Source organism: Macaca fascicularis, chromosome 13 (assembly GCF_037993035.2).
Source record: "Macaca fascicularis isolate 582-1 chromosome 13, T2T-MFA8v1.1".
Lineage (NCBI taxonomy): Eukaryota > Metazoa > Chordata > Mammalia > Primates > Cercopithecidae > Macaca > Macaca fascicularis.
Genome location: NC_088387.1, coordinates 63,767,071 through 63,791,131, shown reverse-complemented (window position 1 = coordinate 63,791,131; position 24,061 = coordinate 63,767,071). Strand labels below are relative to the sequence as shown.

Sequence of the window (24,061 nt, the reverse complement as noted above, 5' to 3'; positions counted from 1 at the left end):
CAAAATGAGTCTGACGGCTTTCTTCTTCCTTATATTTAACTCCCATTTCCCCTAACTCAGCACCAAGAAAGTTTGATCCAAGTTATTTTGACCTGTTGTCTCACAGAGAAAAATAGGATCTGTGACCTACTATGTACTGTGAAAGAAAGCAAGCAGTCACTACTGTCATAGAGATGTGACTAGCGTAAAGGCTAATCTGATGTTATTCATGAGAAAGCCATGATTTGTTTTTTTCCTCCAGGTTTTCAATAGATATTGCCGTCTGTTTTTGCCTACCAATTTGGCCATAATTTGGTGGTGATAATAGTCTTAGGTTTAAGCAGATTATTTGTATGTGCTGATATTTCAATCCATGGAAACAATTCTTTACAGAAAATAAAAGAGTTTATGCCAGAGATCCACATTAAGAAAAAAACCATTTTTTAAAAGTTACACCTCTTCTTTTAGTCCGCCATCTTCCAAAAGACCGACACCAACTTAAAAAAAAAAAAAAGAATTAAGATTTCGAGCATTTTTAAGCAGGTGGTGGAAATCTTAGACTGCCATTATTAGCAAGATTAGTGGACAGGCAACGCAGCATCCATGTCTTCCTTGACCACTATCCATATACAAAAATAAAGTGTGGATGGCATTTTTTTCCTGATGCATGTACAATAAGATAGGGTCAGGATGCCATTCATTTTTAATATTTCTTATGAACTTTGGATCATCACATGTGTTCATGAGCCAAGAATGCGGGATGCAAACTAATGTGACTGATAGGCTGCTAGATGAATGGTGAGTCAAGTATCAGTGCACAGATGGTTCTGATTTGCTGAATTTTGTAGTTGCTGCAACTGAAGACATAAAATATCCTTCTAGTCATAAATTAGCTCTTTGGAAGCAAAACCTTGGCACCAGAGCTTTACAACCTTCAATTAGTAGGAAAAGAAGTATTTGAATGACTGTGGTATTGACATCTGTAGGCCTGCATAGTAATCATTCCTAATAGAAGAGAATATCTGTTTGAGGAGGTTTTGCATGGCTAATTAACTACCAGTGAGAATATGTAATTTTTTCATGATCTCCTGATTGTCACCTTTCTCTCATGATACAATTAGATTTTATTGTAGCAAGTGCCTCACAAACCAATTGTCAGCACTATTTACGTATTGCAGAAGGCAGAACAAAAGTTCATGTTTAATAAAAAGCCACTGGATTTTGATCTTGGTAATTACTGAGACTTACTTTAACAGTTTTATTGACTTTAGTGTTTTTATCACTTTTGCAACAAAACAGAGCCATTTCCTTGACATAGTATTTTCGTTGCAATAATGGTCACCACTTAATCTACGCTAATTTAAGTAGATTTTCCCTTTTTGTAGTTTTTCAGTTTCACAAACTTAATTGAAATATAAAAGCCATTTTAAAAACCGATAGCTATATCCTCTGATACAAAATTCTAATTATTATCCACCAGAATTTTCAGTTTCATCAAATTCAAAGGGTGTTTGTTGTGAAACCATTTTTATATGTAGAGAATAGAACATAAAACAAGACTTTTTTCCAGTGAGCCTCCATCAAGAATATTGTACTCCTTTTGATTGGAGAATTTTGCTTATGAGTAAAAAAAGCACTTAAAAATAATATATGCTTTTAAGACCTACGCTAATTTCTGGTAAGAAATGTGATCAGCCTGGATGTGTAGACAGGAAGATGATTTCGGGATATATTTTGCAGCAGATCAATATTTATTTATTACTTATTTCTCTAGTATTTTAAGTGCACACATTTATTTAATAATGATAGCATAAGATATGGGCTTACCATATATGGCTAAACTTTAAGTATCTTAATTTTCAAAGTTTACAGATTTTGCAATGCTACAAAAACCAAACCCGAAAATGTTCAAATGCAAGGTATGACAGTATAAACTGTCCTGTTCCCAATTCCCCTGAATGATGCACATATAGGATGATTTCCACAATAGATTGCTTCCATAACAAAAATCATTCCAAAATGCATATCAATCACATGGATCCAAATTTCTTTTTAGTCACAGACAGAATCCCCTTATTAGTAACTAAAATCATTTCTTGTTACTTTATAAATGGGTTTATAGTTATATGGAGTTAAGTATTTGGTTTATAGAGATATTTAACAGACTAGTGAATGAACTCTGGACTAATATATTTTTTGGACAAAGATATTTTAAAAGAAGACATTGGACCAGAAAAGGTATATATAAGTAAATAAAATGTTACCATCATTCAGTATTCAAGGGAAAAAAGTTATAACTGTTTACATTTTTAAATGTTATTTTGCTAATAATAAGTGAAACTTATACAGAGGGAAATACTGTATTTTTAAGAAAAACGTATTTTGATTAGGTATTAGAAGGTAGCACATTACCATAAGAATCTCACCAAACTTACATCACCTTTTTGCAAAAGAAAAAGCTTTTTTCTTTGTTTCCAATACTAAATTTTACTAGACATTATAAACTGTTCTCTGTAAACCTGAACAGGGAAGTCCTCAAATACTGTTATTGGAGTTAAATTGGAAATGAATTTTTGTCAAGAGAGTAGTGATATTGATATTTCTTCATGAAAAACAAATCTTTGGGGGCATTTGCCTGAATCAAAATGAGGGATGTAAAACTGAAGTAACTTGCTAGTAGTTCTGGGGGCTCCTGAGTTAGCACCGCCAATCAAATTAGAAGACTGTCTCATCAAGACCATCACAGTCTCTTTATGCCACCCACTAGGATTTAATTTCTAAAATTCACTGAAAGAAACAATATTTCAGTAAGAATGCTTATTGAGCTGAGCTAAAGCTCTAGAATTCCCAGATGGGAATGTTAAAGCCAAGTTGGAAAAGAGCATTACTAAAGGCCCCATTACAACCCTTGAAAAAGCTACTTTTCAAGAGCCAGAGGGTCCTTTTATCCATTTATCAATGACTCCCACCTTATTATGGTGCTTGAGACATATATACAATACACAGTCATATACTATAATATGTTGTAATAGTGCAGACACTTGGGCATAATGAGCCCTCCCATCCTTCCTAAATGCTTTACCTAGGCAGAGAAGTAGCTGCAGGTCAGAGCTAAAATGTTCAAGCTATACTGCATGGCAGACAATAAAAGTTTGTCCCTTCATTTACCTTACATCTGAGGCTTCCATAGCATATCCAGAGTTGAGTATGTTATTATTGGTAGTAGTATTATTTGTATAGAATTTAACAGTTTACAAAATTTTTTCCTAAGCTTTAAGTCTCAAAATAATTCTATGAACATCTCCTTATTTTCTGTATATGAGGATAGTGAAATACAGATTCTTAATTAGAAGCACATTTTTGATTTATTAATTTTTAGGAGTCCAAAGGTGTTCTTGATTTTATAGAACAGTGTGAAGTTCCAATGGAAAATTAAATAAAAACTACCTCATTTTCATAGCTACTTTCTTGAAAATGTCATACATTTGTATAGTATCCTTCTATTATAAGAGATGCCCAGGGTGTTTTCTATATTTACTTTTCTGTCTTTGAGAAAAAGTTTCACTGTGTTCACTGTCATCCACTTCACTCTTACAATTTTAAAAGTTTCCTTAGAAATAGAATTTTCCATAAATTGGCTATCATTTCGTTTAGTAGCTAGAAGTGCCCACGGCAGTGCAACCTAACCATTCAGCCAACTAACAGCAGATCCAGGAGGCATCATCTCTTCCAGGAACCTTCACAGAGGAGTGAATATATTATACCAAATTTTGCTTATACGTCAGAGGCTTCCAGGGCAAAAAATCTTATACCTAAAATGCCTAGCATCTAGGAGGCACTAAAAACTTCAATAATATCTTAGCTAAAAATAAAACTACCAGCAACCTTGCTTCTGGGTATGTATCCAAGGGAAATAAAACCATATGTCAAAGAGGTATCTGCACTCCCATGTTCATGACAACACTATTCACAATAATCAAAATACAGCACAACCTAAGTGTATGTCAGTGGGTGAATGGATAAAGTGTGATCCATAACCACAATATTATTTGTGGTTATAGAATGCATTTTCATTATCCACAAAGTGTATTTTATTTATATACATTGTGTCTGTATGTATATTTATATACATATATATGTATATATGCACACATATACACACATATATACATATATACACACATACGATACACATATACATACATATATACATATATATACACGCACACACACAATGGAATATTATTCAGCCATAAAAAGGAAATCCTGACATTTGCAACATCATGGATGAATCTGGAGGACATTATACTAAGTGAAACAAGCCAGACACAGGACAAATACCGTATGATCTCATTTATATGTGGAATCAAAAAAAAAAAAAAAACTTATGAAAGCAGAGCGTAGAACAGTATTTGTCGGGATGAGAATTGGGGAAAATGGGGAGATGGTAGTCAAAAGGTACAGACTTTCAGTTATAAGATGAATGAGTTCTGGGGATCTGATATACAGCATGGTGACTGTAGTTACTAATACTGTATTGTATTCTTGAAATCTGCTAAGAGAGTAGATCTTAAGTATTCTCACCACACACAAAAAAATGGTGACTATGTGAGGTGATGTGTTAATAACGTGATTGTGGTATTCATTTCACAATATATACATGTATCAAAACATCATATTGTATACCTTAAATATATATAATTTTTGGGGGGGGCGGAGCAAGATGGCCGAATAGGAACAGCTCCAGTCTCCAACTCCCAGCGCGAGCCACACAGAAGACCAGTGATTTCTGCATTTTCATCTGAGGTACTGGGTTCATCTCACTGGGGAGTGCCGGACAATCGGTGCTGGTCAGCTGCTGCAGCCCGACCAGCGAGAGCTGAAGCAGGGCGAGGCATTGCCTCACCTGGGAAGCGCAAGGGGGAAGGGAATCCCTTTTCCTAGCCAGGGGAACTGAGACACACAACACCTGGAAAATCGGGTAACTCCCACCCCAATACTGCGCTTTAAGCAAACAGGCACACCAGGAGATCATATTCCACACCTGGCCGGGAGGGTCCCACACCCACAGAGCCTCCCTCATTGCTAGCACAGCAGTCTGTGATCTACCGGCAAGGCAGCAGCGAGGCTGGGGGAGGGGCGCCCGCCATTGCTGAGGCTTAAGTAGGTAAACAAAGCTGCTGGGAAGCTCGAAGTGGGTGGAGCTCACAGCAGCTCAAGGAAACCTGCCTGTCTCTGTAGACTCCACCTCTGGGGACAGGGCACAGTAAACAATAACAAAGGCAGCCGAAACCTGTGCAGACGCAAACAACTCTGTCTGACAGCTTTGAAGAGAGCAGTGGATCTCCCAACACAGAGGTTGAGATCTGAGAAGGGACAGACTCCCTGCTCAAGTGTGTCCCTGACCCCTGAGTAGCCTAACTGGGAGACATCCCCCACTAGGGGCAGTCTGACACCCCACACCTCACAGGGTGGAGTACACCCCTGAGAGGAAGCTTCCAAAGCAAGAATCAGACAGGTACACTCGCTGTTCAGAAATATTCTATCTTCTGCAGCCTCTGCTGCTGATACCCAGGCAAACAGGGTCTGGAGTGGACCTCAAGCAATCTCCAACAGACCTACAGCTGAGGGTCCGGACTGTTAGAAGGAAAACTATCAAACAGGAAGGACACCTACACCAAAACCCCATCAGTACATCACCATCATAAAGGACCAGAGGCAGATAAAACCACAAAGATGGGGAAAAAGCAGGGCAGAAAAGCTGGAAATTCAAAAAATAAGAGCACATCTCCCCCGGCAAAGGAGTGCAGCTCATCGCCAGCAACGGATCAAAGCTGGACGGAGAATGACTTTGACGAGATGAGAGAAGAAGGCTTCAGTCCATCAAATTTCTCAGAGCTAAAGGAGGAATTACGTACCCAGCGCAAAGAAACTAAAAATCTTGAAAAAAAAGTGGAAGAATTGATAGCTAGAGTAATTAATGCAGAGAAGGTCATAAACGAAATGAAAGAGATGAAAACCATGACACGAGAAATACGTGACAAATGCACAAGCTTCAGTAACCGACTCGATCAACTGGAAGAAAGAGTATCAGCGATTGAGGATCAAATGAATGAAATGAAGCGAGAAGAGAAACCAAAAGAAAAAAGAAGAAAAAGAAATGAACAAAGCCTGCAAGAAGTATGGGATTATGTAAAAAGACCAAATCTACGTCTGATTGGGGTGCCTGAAAGTGAGGGGGAAAATGGAACCAAGATGGAAAACACTCTTCAGGATATCATCCAGGAGAACTTCCCCAACCTAGTAGGGCAGGCCAACATTCAAATCCAGGAAATCAGAGAACGCCATAAAGATACTCCTCGAGAAGAGCAACTCCAAGACACATAATTGCCAGATTCACCAAAGTTGAAATGAAGGAAAAAATCTTAAGGGCAGCCAGAGAGAAAGGTCAGGTTACCCACAAAGGGAAGCCCATCAGACTAACAGCAGATCTCTCGGCAGAAACTCTCCAAGCCAGAAGAGAGTGGGGGCCAATATTCAACATTCTTAAAGAAAAGAATTTTCAACCCAGAATTTCATATCCAGCCAAACTAAGTTTCATAAGTGAAGGAGAAATAAAATCCTTTACAGATAAGCAAATGCTTAGAGATTTTGTCACCACTAGGCCTGCCTTACAAGAGACCCTGAAGGAAGCACTAAACATGGAAAGGAACAACCGGTACCAGCCATTGCAAAAACATGCCAAAATGTAAAGACCATCGAGGCTAGGAAGAAACTGCATCAACTAACGAGCAAAATAACCAGTTAATATCATAATGGCAGGATCAAGCTCACACATAACAATCTTAACCTTAAATGTAAATGGACTAAATGCTCCAATTAAAAGACACAGACTGGCAAACTGGATAAAGAGTCAAGACCCATCAGTCTGCTGTATTCAGGAGACCCATCTCACACGCAGAGACATACATAGGCTCAAAATAAAGGGATGGAGGAAGATTTACCAAGCAAATGGAGAACAAAAAAAAGCGGGGGTTGCAATACTAGTCTCTGATAAAACAGACTTTAAACCATCAAAGATCAAAAGAGACAAAGAAGGCCATTACATAATGGTAAAGGGATCAATTCAACAGGAAGAGCTAACTATCCTAAATATATATGCACCCAATACAGGAGCACCCAGATTCATAAAGCAGGTCCTTAGAGACTTACAAAGAGACTTAGACTCCCATACAATAATAATGGGAGACTTCAACACTCCACTGTCAACATTAGACAGATCAACGAGGCAGAAAGTTAACAAGGATATCCAGGAATTGAACTCATCTCTGCAGCAAGCAGACCTAATAGACATCTATAGAACTCTCCACCCCAAATCAACAGAATATACATTCTTCTCAGCACCACATCGTACTTACTCCAAAATTGACCACGTAATTGGAAGTAAATCACTCCTCAGCAAATGTACAAGAACAGAAATTATAACAAACTGTCTCTCAGACCACAGTGCAATCAAACTAGAACTCAGGACTAAGAAACTCAATCAAAACCGCTCAACTACATGGAAACTGAACAACCTGCTCCTGAATGACTACTGGGTACATAAGGAAATGAAGGCAGAAATAAAGATGTTCTTTGAAACCAATGAGAACAAAGATACAACATACCAGAATCTCTGGGACACATTTAAAGCAGTGTGTAGAGGGAAATTTATAGCACTAAATGCCCACAAGAGAAAGCAGGAAAGATCTAAAATTGACACTCTAACATCGCAATTGAAAGAACTAGAGAAGCAAGAGCAAACACATTCGAAAGCTAGCAGAAGGCAAGAAATAACTAAGATCAGAGCAGAACTGAAGGAGATAGAGACACAAAAAACCCTCCAAAAAATCAATGAATCCAGGAGTTGGTTTTTTGAAAAGATCAACAAAATTGACAGACCACTAGCAAGACTAATAAAGAAGAAAAGAGAGAAGAATCAAATCGACGTAATTAAAAATGATAAAGGGGATATCACCACCGACCCCACAGAAATACAAACTACCATCAGAGAATACTATAAACACCTCTACGCAAATAAACTGGAAAATCTAGAAGAAATGGATAATTTCCTGGACACTTACACTCTTCCAAGACTAAACCAGGAAGAAGTTGAATCCCTGAATAGACCAATAGCAGGCTCTGAAATTGAGGCAATAATTAATAGCCTACCAACCAAAAAAAGTCCAGGACCAGATGGATTCACAGCTGAATTCTAACAGAGGTACAAGGAGGAGTTGGTACCATTCCTTCTGAAACTATTCCAATCAATAGAAAAAGAGGGAATCCTCCCTAACTCATTTTATGAGGCCAACATCATCCTGATACCAAAGCCTGGCAGAGACACAACAAAAAAAGAGAATTTTAGACCAATATGCCTGATGAACATCAATGCAAAAATCCTCAATAAAATACTGGCAAACCGGATTCAGCAACACATCAAAAAGCTTATCCACCATGATCAAGTGGGCTTCATCCCTGGGATGCAAGGCTGGTTCAACATTCGCAAATCAATAAACATAATCCAGCATATAAACAGAACCAAAGACAAGAACCACATGATTATCTCAATAGATGCAGAAAAGGCTTTTGACAAAATTCAACAGCCCTTCATGCTAAAAACGCTCAATAAACTCGGTATTGATGGAACGTACCTCAAAATAATAAGAGCTATTTATGACAAACCCACAGCCAATATCATACTGAATGGGAAAAAACTGGAAAAATTCCCTTTGAAAACTGGCATAAGACAGGGATGCCCTCTCTCACCACTCCTATTCAACATAGTGTTGGAAGTTCTGGCTAGGGCAATTAGGCAAGAGAAAGAAATCAAGGGTATTCAGTTAGGAAAAGAAGAAGTCAAATTGTCCCTGTTTGCAGATGACATGATTGTATATTTAGAAAACCCCACTGTCTCAGCCCAAATCTCCTTAAGCTGATAAGCAACTTCAGCAAAGTCTCAGGATACAAAATTAATGTGCAAAAATCACAAGCATTCTTATACACCAGTAACAGACAAACAGAGAGCCAAATCAGGAATGAACTTCCATTCACAATTGCTTCAAAGAGAATAAAATACCTAGGAATCCAACTGACAAGGGATGTAAAGGACCTCTTCAAGGAGAACTACAAACCACTGCTCAGTGAAATAAAAGAGGACACAAACAAATGGAAGAACATACCATGCTCATGGATAGGAAGAATCAATATCGTGAAAATGGCCATACTGCCCAAGGTAATTTATAGATTCAATGCCATCCCCATCAAGCTACCAATGAGTTTCTTCACAGAATTGGAAAAAACTGCTTTAAAGTTCATATGGAACCAAAAAAGAGCCCGCATCTCCAAGACAATCCTAAGTCAAAAGAACAAAGCTGGAGGGATCACGCTACCTGACTTCAAACTATACTACAAGGCTACAGTAACCAAAACAGCATGGTACTGGTACCAAAACAGAGGTATAGACCAATGGAACAGAACAGAGTCCTCAGAAATAATACCACACATCTATAGTCATCTGATCTTTGGCAAACCTGAGAGAAACAAGAAATGGGGAAAGGATTCCCTATTTAATAAATGGTGCTGGGAAAATTGGCTAGCCATAAGTAGAAAGCTGAAACTGGATCCTTTCCTTACTCCTTATACGAAAATTAATTCAAGATGGATTAGAGACTTAAATGTTAGACCTAATACCATAAAAATCCTAGAGGAAAACCTAGGTAGTACCATTCAGGACATAGGCATGGGCAAAGACTTCATGTCTAAAACACCAAAAGCAACGGCAGCAAAAGCCAAAATTGACAAATGGGATCTCATTAAACTAAAGAGCTTCTGCACAGCAAAAGAAACTACCATCAGAGTGAACAGGCAACCTACAGAATGGGAGAAAATTTTTGCAATCTACTCATCTGACAAAGGGCTAATATCCAGAACCTACAAAGAACTCCAACAAATTTACAAGAAAAAAACAACGCCATCAAAAAGTGGGCAAAGGATATGAACAGACATTTCTCAAAAGAAGACATTCATACAGCCAACAGACACATGAAAAAATGCTCATCATCACTGGCCATCAGAGAAATGCAAATCAAAACCACAATGAGATACCATCTCACACCAGTTAGAATGGCGATCATTAAAAAGTCAGGAAACAACAGGTGCTGGAGAGGATGTGGAGAAATAGGAACACTTTTACACTGTTGGTGGGATTGTAAACTAGTTCAACCATTATGGAAAACAGTATGGCGATTCCTCAAGGATCTAGAACTAGATGTACCATATGACACAGCCATCCCATTACTGGGTATATACCCAAAGGATTATAAATTATGCTGCTATAAAGACACATGCACACGTATGTTTATTGCAGCACTATTCACAATAGCAAAGACTTGGAATCAACCCAAATGTCCATCAGTGACAGATTGGATTAAGAAAACGTGGCACATATACACCATGGAATACTATGCAGCCATCAAAAAGGATGAGTTTGTGTCCTTTGTAGGGACATGGATGCAGCTGGAAACCATCATTCTTAGCAAACTATCACAAGAACAGAAAACCAAACACCGCATGTTCTCACTCATAGGTGGGAACTGAACAATGAGATCACTTGGACTCAGGAAGGGGAACATCACACACCGGGGCCTATCATGGGGAGGGGGGAGGGTGGAGGGATTGCATTGGGAGTTATACCTGATGTAAATGACGAGTTGATGGGTGCAGCACACCAACATGGCACAAGTATACATATGTAACAAACCTGCACGTTATGCACATGTACCCTACAACTTAAAGTATAATAATAATAAATTTAAAATACATATACATATATATAATTTTTATTGTCAGTTATATCTCAATAAAGCTGGGAGGCCAAATCTCATCTAACCCTTTATAACATGGAACACATTTTCACAATAATTGGTAAGTCAATGTTTTAATAGGATAAAACTGTGTGCAAGAACCATGGGAGACCCTTCGTTTCACACTAATGGTATCAGGTACATTTATTACCAAGATGACTTCAGCGGAAAGTGGCTCAGAAGATGGTGACATAAATTTTCCCAATAGTTTGAGGGTTGAGTGGTGAAAATAAAGAATCCCTGCATGATTAAGAAACATTTCCAACTTTCAGGTTACTGAAAGGCAGTGGTTTTGCCAACCTTTTATAAGCTGGGATCCTGGAGGAGGGTAGAATAGAGTAGTGTTGTGACAATTTAGGTTTAGCCACAAAACACCAGCATTCTTTAAAGCGAAGGAGTGAACACACTTGGCGATAAAAGCTAAAAATTGAGAGACTACAAATTAAGGCTCTGCTTGCCCAGCCAATGTAATTCATTCTCTATTTTGGCACTGACTCCTCCATTATTTCCCCTTTGTGCTGTTCCTATCTTCTGCCCCCTATTTAACTCATGAAAAAAAGGTGATGGCACTTTCTGCTGCTATAAACATGAAGCTGCTGAACAAATACTTCATGTAAGGACCTTCACTGTAGCTTTCAATCTTCCAACAGTGTTGTGGGTTCTGCCCTTCTATTTCTGAGTCTACTTCAAGATTATTGACAGTCAGGCATCTCCCAGATATCACCATGGTGTGAAAAAGAAACCTTAGAGACAGCAAGCTTGTTGTAGAATTTAACCTCTGATACTGGTACACAGTATTCGATGACATGAACTGTTATTCATCTTGCTCAAAGGTTAAACTACCTGCACAAAAATATAAGCAACATCACAAGCTCCTTTTATATATTCACATTAATTAGGCTCACTTCAATGATAGAAAACTAAGATTTTAATTAATAAGAATTTAAACTACAAAGATATACTGGATACACTCCCAGCAAAGGTTAATAATGAATTCATGTGCAATTTTAAAATGTGACAATTTTCTCTAAAAATGTTGTTTTCTGTAAGCAAGTTATCTGTAGAGATAATTTCTAAAGAGTACATAACAGTGACACTAATTTTATTTTATTTTTATTACACTTTAAGTTCTAGGGTACATGTGCACAACGTGCAGATTTGTTACATATGTATACATGTGCCATGTTGGTGTCCTGCACCCATTAACTCATCATTTACATTAGGTATATCTCCTAATGCTCTCCCTCCTCCCTCTCCCCACTCCATGACAGGACCCATTGTGTGATGTTCCCCACCCTGTGTCCAAGTAACCTCATTGTTCAGTTCCCACCTATGAGTGAGAACATGTGGTGTTTAGTTTTCTGTCCTTGCGATAGTTTGCTCAGAATGATGGTTTCCAGATTCATCCATGTTCCTACAAAGGACATGAACTCATCCTTTATGGCTGCATGGTATTCCATGGTGTATATGTGCCACATTTTCTTAATCCAGTCTATCATTGATGGACATTCAGATTGGTTCCAAGTCTTTGCTATTGTGAATAGGACCGCAATAAACATGTGTGCATGCAGTGACACTAATTTTAATTGGTTTTGTCCCACTGATGAGAAAGGGTCTGGATCTTGCCAACGACTGTAGTTTTTCTGTAATGTCTATTTGCTGCTTTCTTCTTTATTTCCTTTTTTAAAGCTTGGCAAGTTTAGAATTTTTAAGAATCTGGATATATATGCATTTTTTAAAGAAATACCAAAAGTTTTCTTTATATGTAGTATTACTTACTCTACACCAACAGGTTGATTCACAAAAGGCTGCAACAAGGCAAGTCAACGAGGCACACAACAGGTTAATCAAAAAAAAAGTCCACAGTGAGAGAAGCACTGAGCCCTGTACAACGTGGAAAAAAGTGCAGAAAGAGGAGAAGCTGATTGGATTGATGAACAATGAAGCAGCTCAGGTGAGAGGGTTGTTTGTGTGTGTGTGGTTTTTTTTTTTTTTAACTTAATGTTACATTAGAATATACCCTTTGGGAATAAAAACATCTTATTTTCTCCTGAGGGCCAAGTTTGTATGGTTTTGTTAAATGAGAAGGGACAGAAAATATCCTAGCCAGCTGATAAAATTAAAGCGGCCAACACCAGTTATCATAGAAACAGAATAGCAGTAAGCACATTTGCGTACAAATCTGATTTCTTTATCCTAAGAATGTAATGAAGTGCACTTAAATTTATTTTGCCATCTATGATCCATTAGGGACTCTTAACGTATTCTATACTTTTACATTGGTTCCTCAAGTCTCACCCTTATAATCAAATATAAGTGAAGTGTTCCCTGTCAATGTGGTTGTATTTTAAAATGATGTATTTTTTACATCACTCAATCATTTGGGCGGATAGTGACTCACCTTTAGCAGATGACTCATTCAAGTAACAGCAAAAATCCTCCCTAATCTAACCTTTTTTGACAACAAGGAGAAGCATACAATGCATTTATATCTGCAGTGAAAAAATATTTAATTTTGTCGAAATGACCAACATTTTATGATTTATATACCATCATTTCCCACAAATGATTTGAGGTAGTTTATAGTATGAAACAGGATAATTTAATACCCCACCTTGTATACCCTACCACAAGAAAAATTGATATATCAGGCAGCTGGGATGTTAATCACTAAACTGAGCATTGAATTTGGCTCTGAACTTCTTGACAGCCGAGGCAAAAATTAGAAGCATAGTATTTATGCATTCTTCAGCCAGCCAGCAAGCCTACAAGTTTATCCAGAGACAGAAGTGCTTTTTTTAGTACTAATAGCAATCTTTTACATTTATTCTAGTATAAAATAGTGGCATTATTTGTTGTTTCATTTTAAATTTATGTAAAGAACTACTTCACTTGGGCATATTTTAGTTCCTATTTGTAAAATTAAAGGCAAATCGTGCTTGGTAACAAAACTTAGAGATTCTAAAAATCTCTGGTTGAGAGATTTTTTGTCATCCCTTACTTAAGTCCACCAAAATCACCTGGTGTACAGGGATAGGGAGGCACTATTAAAATACTGATGCAAAGAAATTGATTCATTTTTGGCTGTGGTGGCAATGAGATATGTATATATAGATTTTATAACTTCGGAAACTCTTGGTTCTTTTCTCCAGTCAGTCCTCTTCCCCCAGGGAATGTTCTGCCATTTTGATTCTCATCACTAGATTAGATTTGCCTCTTCTAGAATTTCATAAACATGCAGTCATATAGTATGCATTCATTTGGGCCTGGCTTCTTTCACTCAGTGTGTTTTTTGAGATTTATCCGTGTTCATGCATGTATTAGTAATCTGTTTTCCATTGCTGATTAGTACTCTATCGTATAACTGTATCATAGTTCACATGTCCATTGTATAACGACATCATAATTCACAAGTTCATTCTTCTATTAATGGACATTTGGGCTACTCCTCATTTCTGGCCATCACAAATATAGTTGCTGCGAACATTCTGGCACAAATCCTTCTATGAATGTGTTTCATTTCTCCTGAGATGTAGAATTGTTGGGTCGTAGGGCAGGTGTATGTTCAATTTTACAAAGAGCTGACAAATAGTTCTTGAAAGTACCATTCTGTACTCCCACCAGTAATGTACAAGAGTTCTGGCCACTCTGCACCCTCCTCAATATTTGGTATTGTCACTCTTTTTAATTTTAGCCATTCTAACGTGTATTAGTGTATTATTGTGGTTCCAATTATTCACCTAATGTCTACTTAAGTTTGAGCACTTTCACATGTTTTTACTGACCATTCATATATCTGTTCTTATAAAGTTTCTTTTTTGAGTGTTCTAATTTTTACTTGGATATTTGTCTTTTTATTGTTAAGCCATAGGAGTCCTTATCAGATATCTGTATTATGGACATCCTTTCCTACCATGTGGCCTGCCTAATCATTTAATTCATAGTGTCTTAGGATGAGCAGAAGCTTTTTATATTATTTGTTATTTTTATTTGAAGTTCAATTTATCAATCTTTTCTTTAATTAGTTTGTGTTTTTTTTTTTCTTTAAAGATACCTAAGAAACCTTTGCCTACCTCAAGGTCACAAAGCTATTTTGCTATATATTTTTATAGAAGGCTCATGGTTTTAGCTTTCATTGTTGGTTCTACAAGCCATCTCAAATCAATTCATGTGTATTCTGTGAGGTGGGGGTTGAGATTCTCTTTTTCATGTAGCTTGCACCATCATTTATTGAAAAGATTTTCCTAATGAGTTTCTTTGGAGCCCTTTTCAAAAGTGAGCTAACAGTGTAAGTGTGGGCCTATTTCTGGGCTCTATTTTCTTCTACTTGTCTCTCCTTACACCAACACCACACTGCATCAATTACTGTCGCTTTACAGCAAGTTCTGAAATTAGAATAGTTCTTGATTTAATCCTTTTATTTTCTTTCAAAAATGTATTGGCCATTTTAGGTCCTGGTCTTCTCCTCCATAAAATTTAAGAAGCAGCTTGTTAGTTTCCACCAAAAAAATGCACAGTGGGATTTTGATTGGGAGTACATTAAGTCTAAAGATCAGTTTATGGAGAACTGGCATCCAACAGTGTCAAAAACTCCAGTGCATAAACCTGGTACTTCTCTGCATTTATGTGGAACTTCCCTGCATTTATGTGGATTTTCTTTAACTTCTCTCAACAATGTTTTGTAGTTTTTAGTGTAGATGTCTTATTCATCTTTCATTAAAATTATCTCTAAATATTTTGATCCCATTTTAAGTACTAATTTTCAAAATTTCATATTCCAGTTATTTGTTGCTGGTATATAGAAATATAATTTATTTTCTCTATCAATATTTGATATACAATATAATCATGTATCTTGGGATCTTTCTAAATTTACTTATTCGTTCCAGTAGGTTTCATTATTTTTTAAATAGATTCTTAGGACTTTCTACGTAGTTAATGATGTCTATGAATAGAGACAGTTTTTACCTTTTCCTTTCCAGTATATGTCTTTTATTTATTTTTTGTTGTTGTCTTATTACACCTGCTAGCAGCTCTAGTATTACATTGAATAGAAGTCGTGGCCATCCTTGCTTTGTTCCTGATATTAGCAAGCTGTTGGCTTTTTTCTAAATGCCCTTTATCAGGCTGAGGAAATTTCACCGTATTTGTTGAAAAATAAATGTAAATAATGAATGAGTATTAAATACTGTTTTGAGATTTCTTGAGATGATCGTATGATTTTTTCCCTTTACTAGTATGATGAATTACATTGATTTTTGAATGTTAAATCAACCTTTTATTTCTGGGATAAACCCCCACTTAGGCATGATGTGTTTTCCTGCTGAATTCTGTTTGCTGAATTCCAACTCAGTTCCTGCTGAATTTCAGTTCCATGGAAGGTTTTTATGCCTAGACTGATGAGAGATACTGGTCTGTAATTTTCTTTCTTTCTTTTTTTTTTTTTTTGCAAAGTGAAAGCAAGTTTATTAAGAAAGTAAAGGAATAAAAGGATGGCTACTTCATAGACAGAGCAGCTGTAATTTCTTTTCTCATAATATCCTTGTATGGTTTTGTTTTCAGGGTCATTATGAATTACACAAGTTGGAAGTGTTCCCCTCTGTTTTCAGAAAATGTTTTTGTAAGATTTGCCCTTCTTAAATGTTGGATAGAATTTAGCAAGAAAACCATCGGGGCCGATAATTTGTTGTAGGAAATTTTTTAACTGCATATTTACTTTCTACAATATATAGAGTGATCATTAGATATTTTTTCTTCTTGTGTCAGTTTTATATTTGTGTTTTTCAAGGAATTTGTCCATCTCATCTAAGTTTTCAAATTTATCAGCACTAAGTTAGAATATTCTTTATTATCCCTTTACCATCACCAATATCTACATTGATGTTCCCTCTTTCAGTCCTGATAATGGTAACTTTTGGTTTATTTCTTTTTTTCCTAATAGTCTAGCTAAGGGCTTATCATTTTCATTGATCTTCTCAAAGACCAGCTTTGGTTTTTTTTTTTTTTTTCAAAGATCAACTTTGGTTTTGTTGATTTTTTTTTTTAATCCTACCATTGATATGTTTTCTATTTCACTAATTCTTTATCATTTCCTTTATTCTACTTATTTTGGTTTTAATTTATTCTTTCAAGCTTCATAAGGTGAAAGTTTAAATCACTAATTTCTTCATTTTTTTTTCTAATGTATATAGTTAAACCTATAAATATGTAAGCTGTGCTTTGGCTGTCTGTGTTTCACAAATTTTGATATGTTGTGTTTTCATTATTATTCAGTTCAATATATTTTCTAATATCCCTTGATTCATTTGATCCATGGGTTATTTATTAGTATGTTATTTAATTCGTAAGTATTTTTAAGGTTTACTGGGTATCTTTCTTGTCACTGATTTCTAATTTAATTTTATTGTCATCAGAATACATCCTGTATTATTGCAATCTTTTAAAATTCATTGAAACTTATTTTGTCACCCAGGAAAAGGCCTCGTTTAGTGAATGTTCCTTGTATACTTACGAAGTTGGGGGTTAAGTTGTTTAATAGTGTTCAAATCTTATATATTTACTGTTTTATTTTGTCCTCTTATCATTTAATGAAAAAGGAATGTTACAATCTCCAACTGTGATTGTGAATTTATCCATTTGTCTCTTCTATACATTTTTGCTTCATAGATTTCGATGCTGTTATTAGGTATATGGAGATTTAGTAGTTATATGTTCTTGGTTAACTGTCCTGTTCATCATTCTGAAATATCTTTCTTTATACCTGTTAAATACTCTATCTTTAATTCTACTTCATCTGACTTTTAACAGTTCCAGCCTTCCTATGATTAATATTTATACATTGTATCCATTTCCATCCTTTGTTTAATCCACCTGTGTCTTTTTATCTATGGCTTTTGTAACTACCATATAGTTGAGTCTCTCTATTTTTAAAATCTGGCAAACACTGTATTTTATTTGCTCCATTTCTATTTCATGTAACTATATTTGCTCCATTTCCATTTGAGGTAACTATTGATATAGCTGGGTTTAATCTACCATTATGCAATTTGCTTTCTTTTTGCCCCATTTGTTCTTTGTCCCTTTTTACCTCCCTCTTGCTTTATTTTGGACTAATTGAGAATTTTTTTTTAACTGCGACTGTGCTTGTTCTGTTTTTTTTTTTTTTTTTTTTTTTTTTTTTTTTTTTTTTTTTTTGGTAATCACTCTAGAACAAGGGGTCAGTCAACTCCATAGCCTATGGGCCAAATTCAGCCAACCACTTATTTTTGTAAATAGTTTTATTGGAACATAGCCATACTCATTTACTTACATATTGTATTTGATTGCTTTTGTTCCATAGTGGCAGAGCTGAGTAACTGCAACAGAACTGTATGGTTCAAAAAGCCTAAAATATTTACTCTCAGGCATTTTACAAAACAAGTTTACAAATCCCTGCTCAGAACAATCCTGCCTAATAGAAATATAATACAAGCCACATATGCAATTTTAAAAATTATACTAGCCACATTTCAAAAAGTAAAAAGAAACAGGTAGAATCTATTTTAATAACATCCTCTGATTAAACTAATATCCACAATGGTATAATCAGAATAATATTACTGAGATATTTTACATCTTTTATAGTAATTGCACATCTCAGTTATAACTAGCCATATTTCAAGGGCTCAAGTCATATTAGACAGCATGGCTCTAGAAATCACCATGTGCACATTTAACTGATCATATTACATTCTATCTTGACTTAATGTGTAAGAACCTTACAATATATACTTCCCTTTATCCCTCATTGTGCTATTGTTGTTATACATTTTGCTTTTACATGTGTAATATATTTCAGAATGCATTGTTATTGTTGCTTTAAGGAGTTATTTTTCATTTTAAAAAAATTAAGAAAGGAAAAAGAAAAAAAGTCTTAACATACCCCAATATTATAGTTATTGAAATTCTTTATTCCTTCAATAGATCTTAGTTTGGTATCATTCCTCTTCAGCCTGAACAAATTCCTTTAACATTTATTGTAGTATATATTTCCTGGAATCTAATTCTGTCACCTCTTGTCTGTCTGAAAATATTTATATTTCACCTTCACTTTTTTTGTAGTAGTAGTGGATTTACATTTTATTCCCGCATTTCTTTTTTTAAGTTTATTTTGAAGTAATTGTAGACTCCAAAATTGCAAAAATACATACAGCCTACATATACCCTTACCTACCCTTTCACCCAACTCCTGCAAATGAAAACACTTTACATAACCATAATTTTACAAAACAGGAAATTGATATTTATATACTACCATATAATACAGACTTTATTAGGATATCACCAATTTTGACACATACTCGTGCACGTCTGTGTTCCTTAGAGATTTTATTACATGTATGGAGTAACCACAATTATCCTACAGACCTGTTCCATGACCATGTAGGAATTGCTCATGCTATAGTGACACCCTCTTCCCAATCCTAATCCTCAAAAAGCAGTGGGTTTATTCTGCATCACTATAATTTTATCATTTTGATTATATCATATAACTCAAATCTTATGATATGTAACTTGTTCAGACTGACTTTGTTTCATTCGTCATCATGCCCTTGAGATCCATCCAAGTTCTGTGTAGATCAGCAGTTCATTCCTTTATTGCTCAGTAGTAATCTGAAGTATGGATATACCATTGAAGAACATTTGGTTTCTTTCCAGTTTTTGGCCATTCACTGTTTAGTAGGTTAGCTGTAGACATTTTTGTAGATGTTTTCTCTATAAAGTTGAGGAAGCTCCCCTCCATTTCTAATGTACTGAGAGTTTTCATCATGAATAGGTGCTGAATATTGTCAGATGCCCTTTCTGTATCAATATGATCATATGATTTTTCTTCTTTAGGCTGTTACCATGGTGGATGGCACTGGTTTGTGGCTGAATATTGAACTAGTCTTCCATCCCTTGAATCAACCTCACTTTGTCATTGTATATTATTCTTTTTATATGTTGCTGGATTTAATTTGCTAGTATTTTAATGAGGAAGTTTACATCTGTGTTCATGAGAGCTGATGTCTGTTGTTTTCTTTTTATTCTACTGTTTTTGTTGGTTTTGGTGTCAGGGTAATGGTGACCTTATGAATTGGGAAGCCTTCCTCCTCCTCTTAACTTCTGGAAGAAAATGTATAGAATTGAACTTGTTTCTTTTTCACATGTTTTGCAGAATTCTCTAGTGAAACCATCTGGGTCTGGAGATTTCCTTTTTAGCTATGAATTCAATTTCTTTAGTAAGACTATTCAGATATTTATTTCAAGAGTAGGCAAACTTTTCTGTAAAGAGCCAGATGGTAAAAATTTAGGTTTTGCAGGTCATATGGACTCTTGTCACAACTATTTATCTCTTGCATTTTTATTATTTCATCTTGAGTTAGTTTTGGTAATTTGTGATTTTTCCAGGAATTGGTCCATTTCATCTGAGCTATCAAATTTTTGTTGGTATAATTATTCATAGTATTCCTTTCTTTAAATCCCTTAAATGCCTGTGGGGTCTGTAGTGATACTTGTTTCTTCCCAGATACTGGTAGTTTGTGTTTTCTTTCTCTGTCAGTCTTGCTAATTTATCATTCTTATTGGTCATGTCACAGAACCAGCTTTTGATTGATTCTTCCGTATTTTTTAATTGCCAATGTTATTGATTTCTGCTCTAATTTCTATTTCTTTCTGCTTGCTTTGGATTTCTTTTAAATTGTTTTAAATTCTTTTTTGACAAATATAATTGTATATATCATATCTATGGGGTACAGTGTGATGCTTTGATATATGTCTACATTGTGGAATGTTTAACTCACACTAATTAACAAATCCATCATGTCACATACTTGTCATTTCTTTTTATAATTTCTTGGGGTGGAAACATTATTAAATTGGGACTTTTTGTCTTTTCTAATATAAGTATTTAGTATTATAAATTTCCCTTCTAGCATGACATTAGCTATGTCCCACATTTTGATATGTTGTATTTTCATTTCCATTCAGTTCAATGTATTTTTTAATTTTCCTGGTGTCTCTGACTCATTTAAAGCATTCTTTAAATTTTAAAGCATTTGGAGATTTTCCTATTATTTCTTTCCTTCAGCTTGATCTTGGTCTATTTTCTTCCCTTTTTTCCAGTTGAGGTAGAAGCTTAGACTACTGATGTGAACCCACTATTTTTTATAATGTACGTATTCCATGCTATAAATGTCCTGCTAAACCCTGTTTGTACTGCATCCTGTAAATATTTATACATTTTAATTTTGTTCAGTTCAAAATATTTTATATTTCCCCTTGAGACTTTTAATACCTTAATTATTTAGAAATGTGTTAATTTCCAAGTATCTTGTTTTTTTTTTTTTTTTTAGTTATTGATTTCTAGTTTAATTATATTGTGGTCTGACAATGTAAATCTGTTAGGGTTTTATGGATAGGATATGACGGTCTGCCTGTTTGAATGTTCCAGATGCAGTTGAAAAGAACATGTATTTTCCTGTTTTGGGATGAAGTACTCTATAAATATCAGCTAGATCCCATTATCTTGTGATGTTACTAATTTATTTTATATTCCTGCTGATTTTCAGTCTAGTAGTTATATCAATTACTGAGAACAGAGCTTTCTAGTTAGGGAGATGTGCAGTGCCAACTCTTTGCTGTTTGTTTAATGCACAGCAGGCATGGTCAAAAGGGCAAGCACCTCTCGTTTCTAAGGCCAGTGTGGAGGGTTGCTGTTGCTCTGATGCTTGCTCAATGCAAGGTGGAGAAGGTTGGTAGGACTCTACTACGGTATATACAGTGTCTGGTGGGGAGGAACAGGCTATATGGCTCTGCCTTACAGTTTTGGTAGTCTCTGGTGGGAAGGAAGGGAGACCATCTCAGTGGTACAGGCTGGGAAAGGTTGTCAGAGCTCTCTCTCACAATTTCCCTAACACCCAATGGCATAGGGTATCACCTTGTTAGTGTGGGGACGGTCAACAGGGCTCTACCTGTCTCCACAGTGCTTGATAGGGTAAGGGTAGGTGTGCTCCCTGGTTAGTATACAGTGGTGATACTCAACTGGACTGTACCCTCCCTCTTCCCCTCTGCCCTCATCCCCCTCCCCGCCCCATTTCCACAGCACCTGGAGAGAAGTAAGCTGCAGCTTCTTTCATGGTGTTCACCTAGGGTACAGCAGGTATAAAAGGATTCTGTCCTATAGACCTGTCCTCCCCCAGGGCTACTGGTTAGAGCATGTTTTTCATGGCTTTTTTTTTTTCTTCAGTCTGTGCATATTGCTGTTTTCACACTGCAGGCTCTTTTATGGCCCAGGCTGGGGTAATAGGAGGTACTAAAGTACATGGTGGGTGGAGACTCAAGGGAGGGTCATTTTTAGAATTTTCAGTGTTTTGATAGGTGCTTTTTGTCCACTCTTTAATTAATAGAATAAGGTAGGATGCTTACTCTTTCTTGTGTAGAACTGGATGCCCCTCACTTTGATTTTGAAGGCTTCATTGAATATGGACTCTTTTCTTTCAGAACTTTAAAAAGGATGTTTCCATCTTCATAGGTCTGGTGTTTTTTTTTCTCTGCTAAGAAGTTAGCAGTTATTCTTATTGACCCATTTATACTGTATTTCTTTATGTGGCTTTCAAGATTTGCTTGTTATCTTTGGTTTTGTAAGGATGGCTGTCTTTGTTTATTGTGCTTTGGGTTCGTTGAGCTACTTTTATCTATGGGTTGATATTTATCTTCAAACTGGAAAGCTTTTGTATGATTTCATCAGTTTGTTTCTTGCCTTAATCCCTATTTCTGTGAGTTCCAAATACATGCATGTTAGAATACTTTACCTTTTTCATAGGCAGCTGAATAACTATTTTTTTAAAATCAGTCGTTTATGTTGCTGTACCTCAGATTGGTTTTTTGTTTTGTTTTGTTTTTTGCCTGACCTCTAGTTGATTATCACATCAGCTGTTAAACCTAGACAATGAATTTTTCATGTTATACCTTGTATTTTTCAGTTCCACAAGTGTATTTCTTTGTATGTTAAGATTCCACCTCCCTCCCCCATCTGTTCATTAATTATGTTCAACTTTAATTCCTTGAACATATTTATGTAGATGTTTTACAGTCCTTGTTTGATAATTTTACCATCTGGATCAGCCCTGAATCTCAATTTTTTCTCCTGGTTATGGGTCATATTTTCTGCATCTCATGTGTAGTAGTTTTATTGTATCCTGAAGAATTGTGGATGCTGTGGTCTTTAGACTCCAGATTTTATTGCATTCCTTTGAAGAGTTTTAAGTTTAGTTCTGGCAGACAGTTAACTTACTGGTGATTTAACTTGATCATTTCATAACTTCTGTTCAGGCTTTTTGGTCTAGTCTGCAGTAAATCTTAAATTGTGGCCTTTCTTAGGTCTGTGTTATTTTCCTTTCCTCCACTACCATGGCCTTGTTTTAGATTCCTAAGTTATTTCATATATTTCGACTAATTTTGTTTTGTATTTATGGGTTGTCACAACAGAAGGGGAAATCGGGTATCAATTTTTCATGGCCAGAGTGGAAGTAGTGTTGGTATTTTTCATAGCTTCCCAGTTGATTCTGATGTGCATTCAAAGTTAGTAACTATTCTAATGCAGGGTTTCTTGACAACAGCACTATTGACATTCGGGAGCTGGGCTGTTATTTGTTGTGGGGGTGCTGTCCTGTGATGTAGGATGTTTTGCATCATTCCTAGTATTTATTAGGTGTCACTAGTACCTCCTCCTAGTTGTAACAACCCAAAATGTCTCCTCTGTGGGGCATAATCAACCCAGCCTGAGAACCAATGCTCTATCGAGAATATTGCATTGCCTTGAGCCCTTGCTACTCAAAGTGGGGTGTGCAAACCAGCTGTATTGGCATCATCTGGAGCTTCTCAGAAATACAGAATCTCAGGTCATACTCCTAGACCTTTTGAATGAGATCTGCATTTTAACAAGTTATGATGATCTGTTTGCTTTCTAATACTCAAAATGTCATAGACCAGGGGTCAGCAAACCTTTTCTTTAAAAGGCCAGAAAGAAAACATTTTCAGTTTACTTTCCATAGTTTTTGTCAGAAATATTCAACAATGCCATTGTAGTGCAAAAGCCCACATAGACAGTACATAAACAAATTGATGTGCCTGTGTTCCAATAAAACTTTATTCAAGAA

The 24,061-nt window shown here is 36.0% G+C and overlaps 1 protein-coding gene across 12 annotated transcripts in view; it reads left to right on the top strand.

Annotated features, from left to right (window-relative positions):
• VRK2 (VRK serine/threonine kinase 2) overlaps window positions 1-24,061 on the top strand; it is a 112,974-nt gene that overhangs the window by 85,239 nt on the left and 3,674 nt on the right. For 8 of the 12 annotated variants that reach the window (XR_012422357.1, XM_045369266.3, XM_074011717.1 and 5 more), the window contains one exon: window positions 12,676-12,837. Coding sequence is in view for 11 of the 12 variants with exons in the window: in XM_045369266.3 (XP_045225201.2) it covers window positions 12,676-12,837 (162 nt within the window). In the remaining variant the exon portion in view is untranslated. Of the gene's footprint in view, window positions 1-12,675; window positions 12,838-21,026; window positions 21,076-24,061 lie in introns of all 12 variants that reach the window. The other 4 variants (XM_045369269.3, XM_074011715.1, XM_045369270.3 and 1 more) reach the window with 2 other exon arrangements.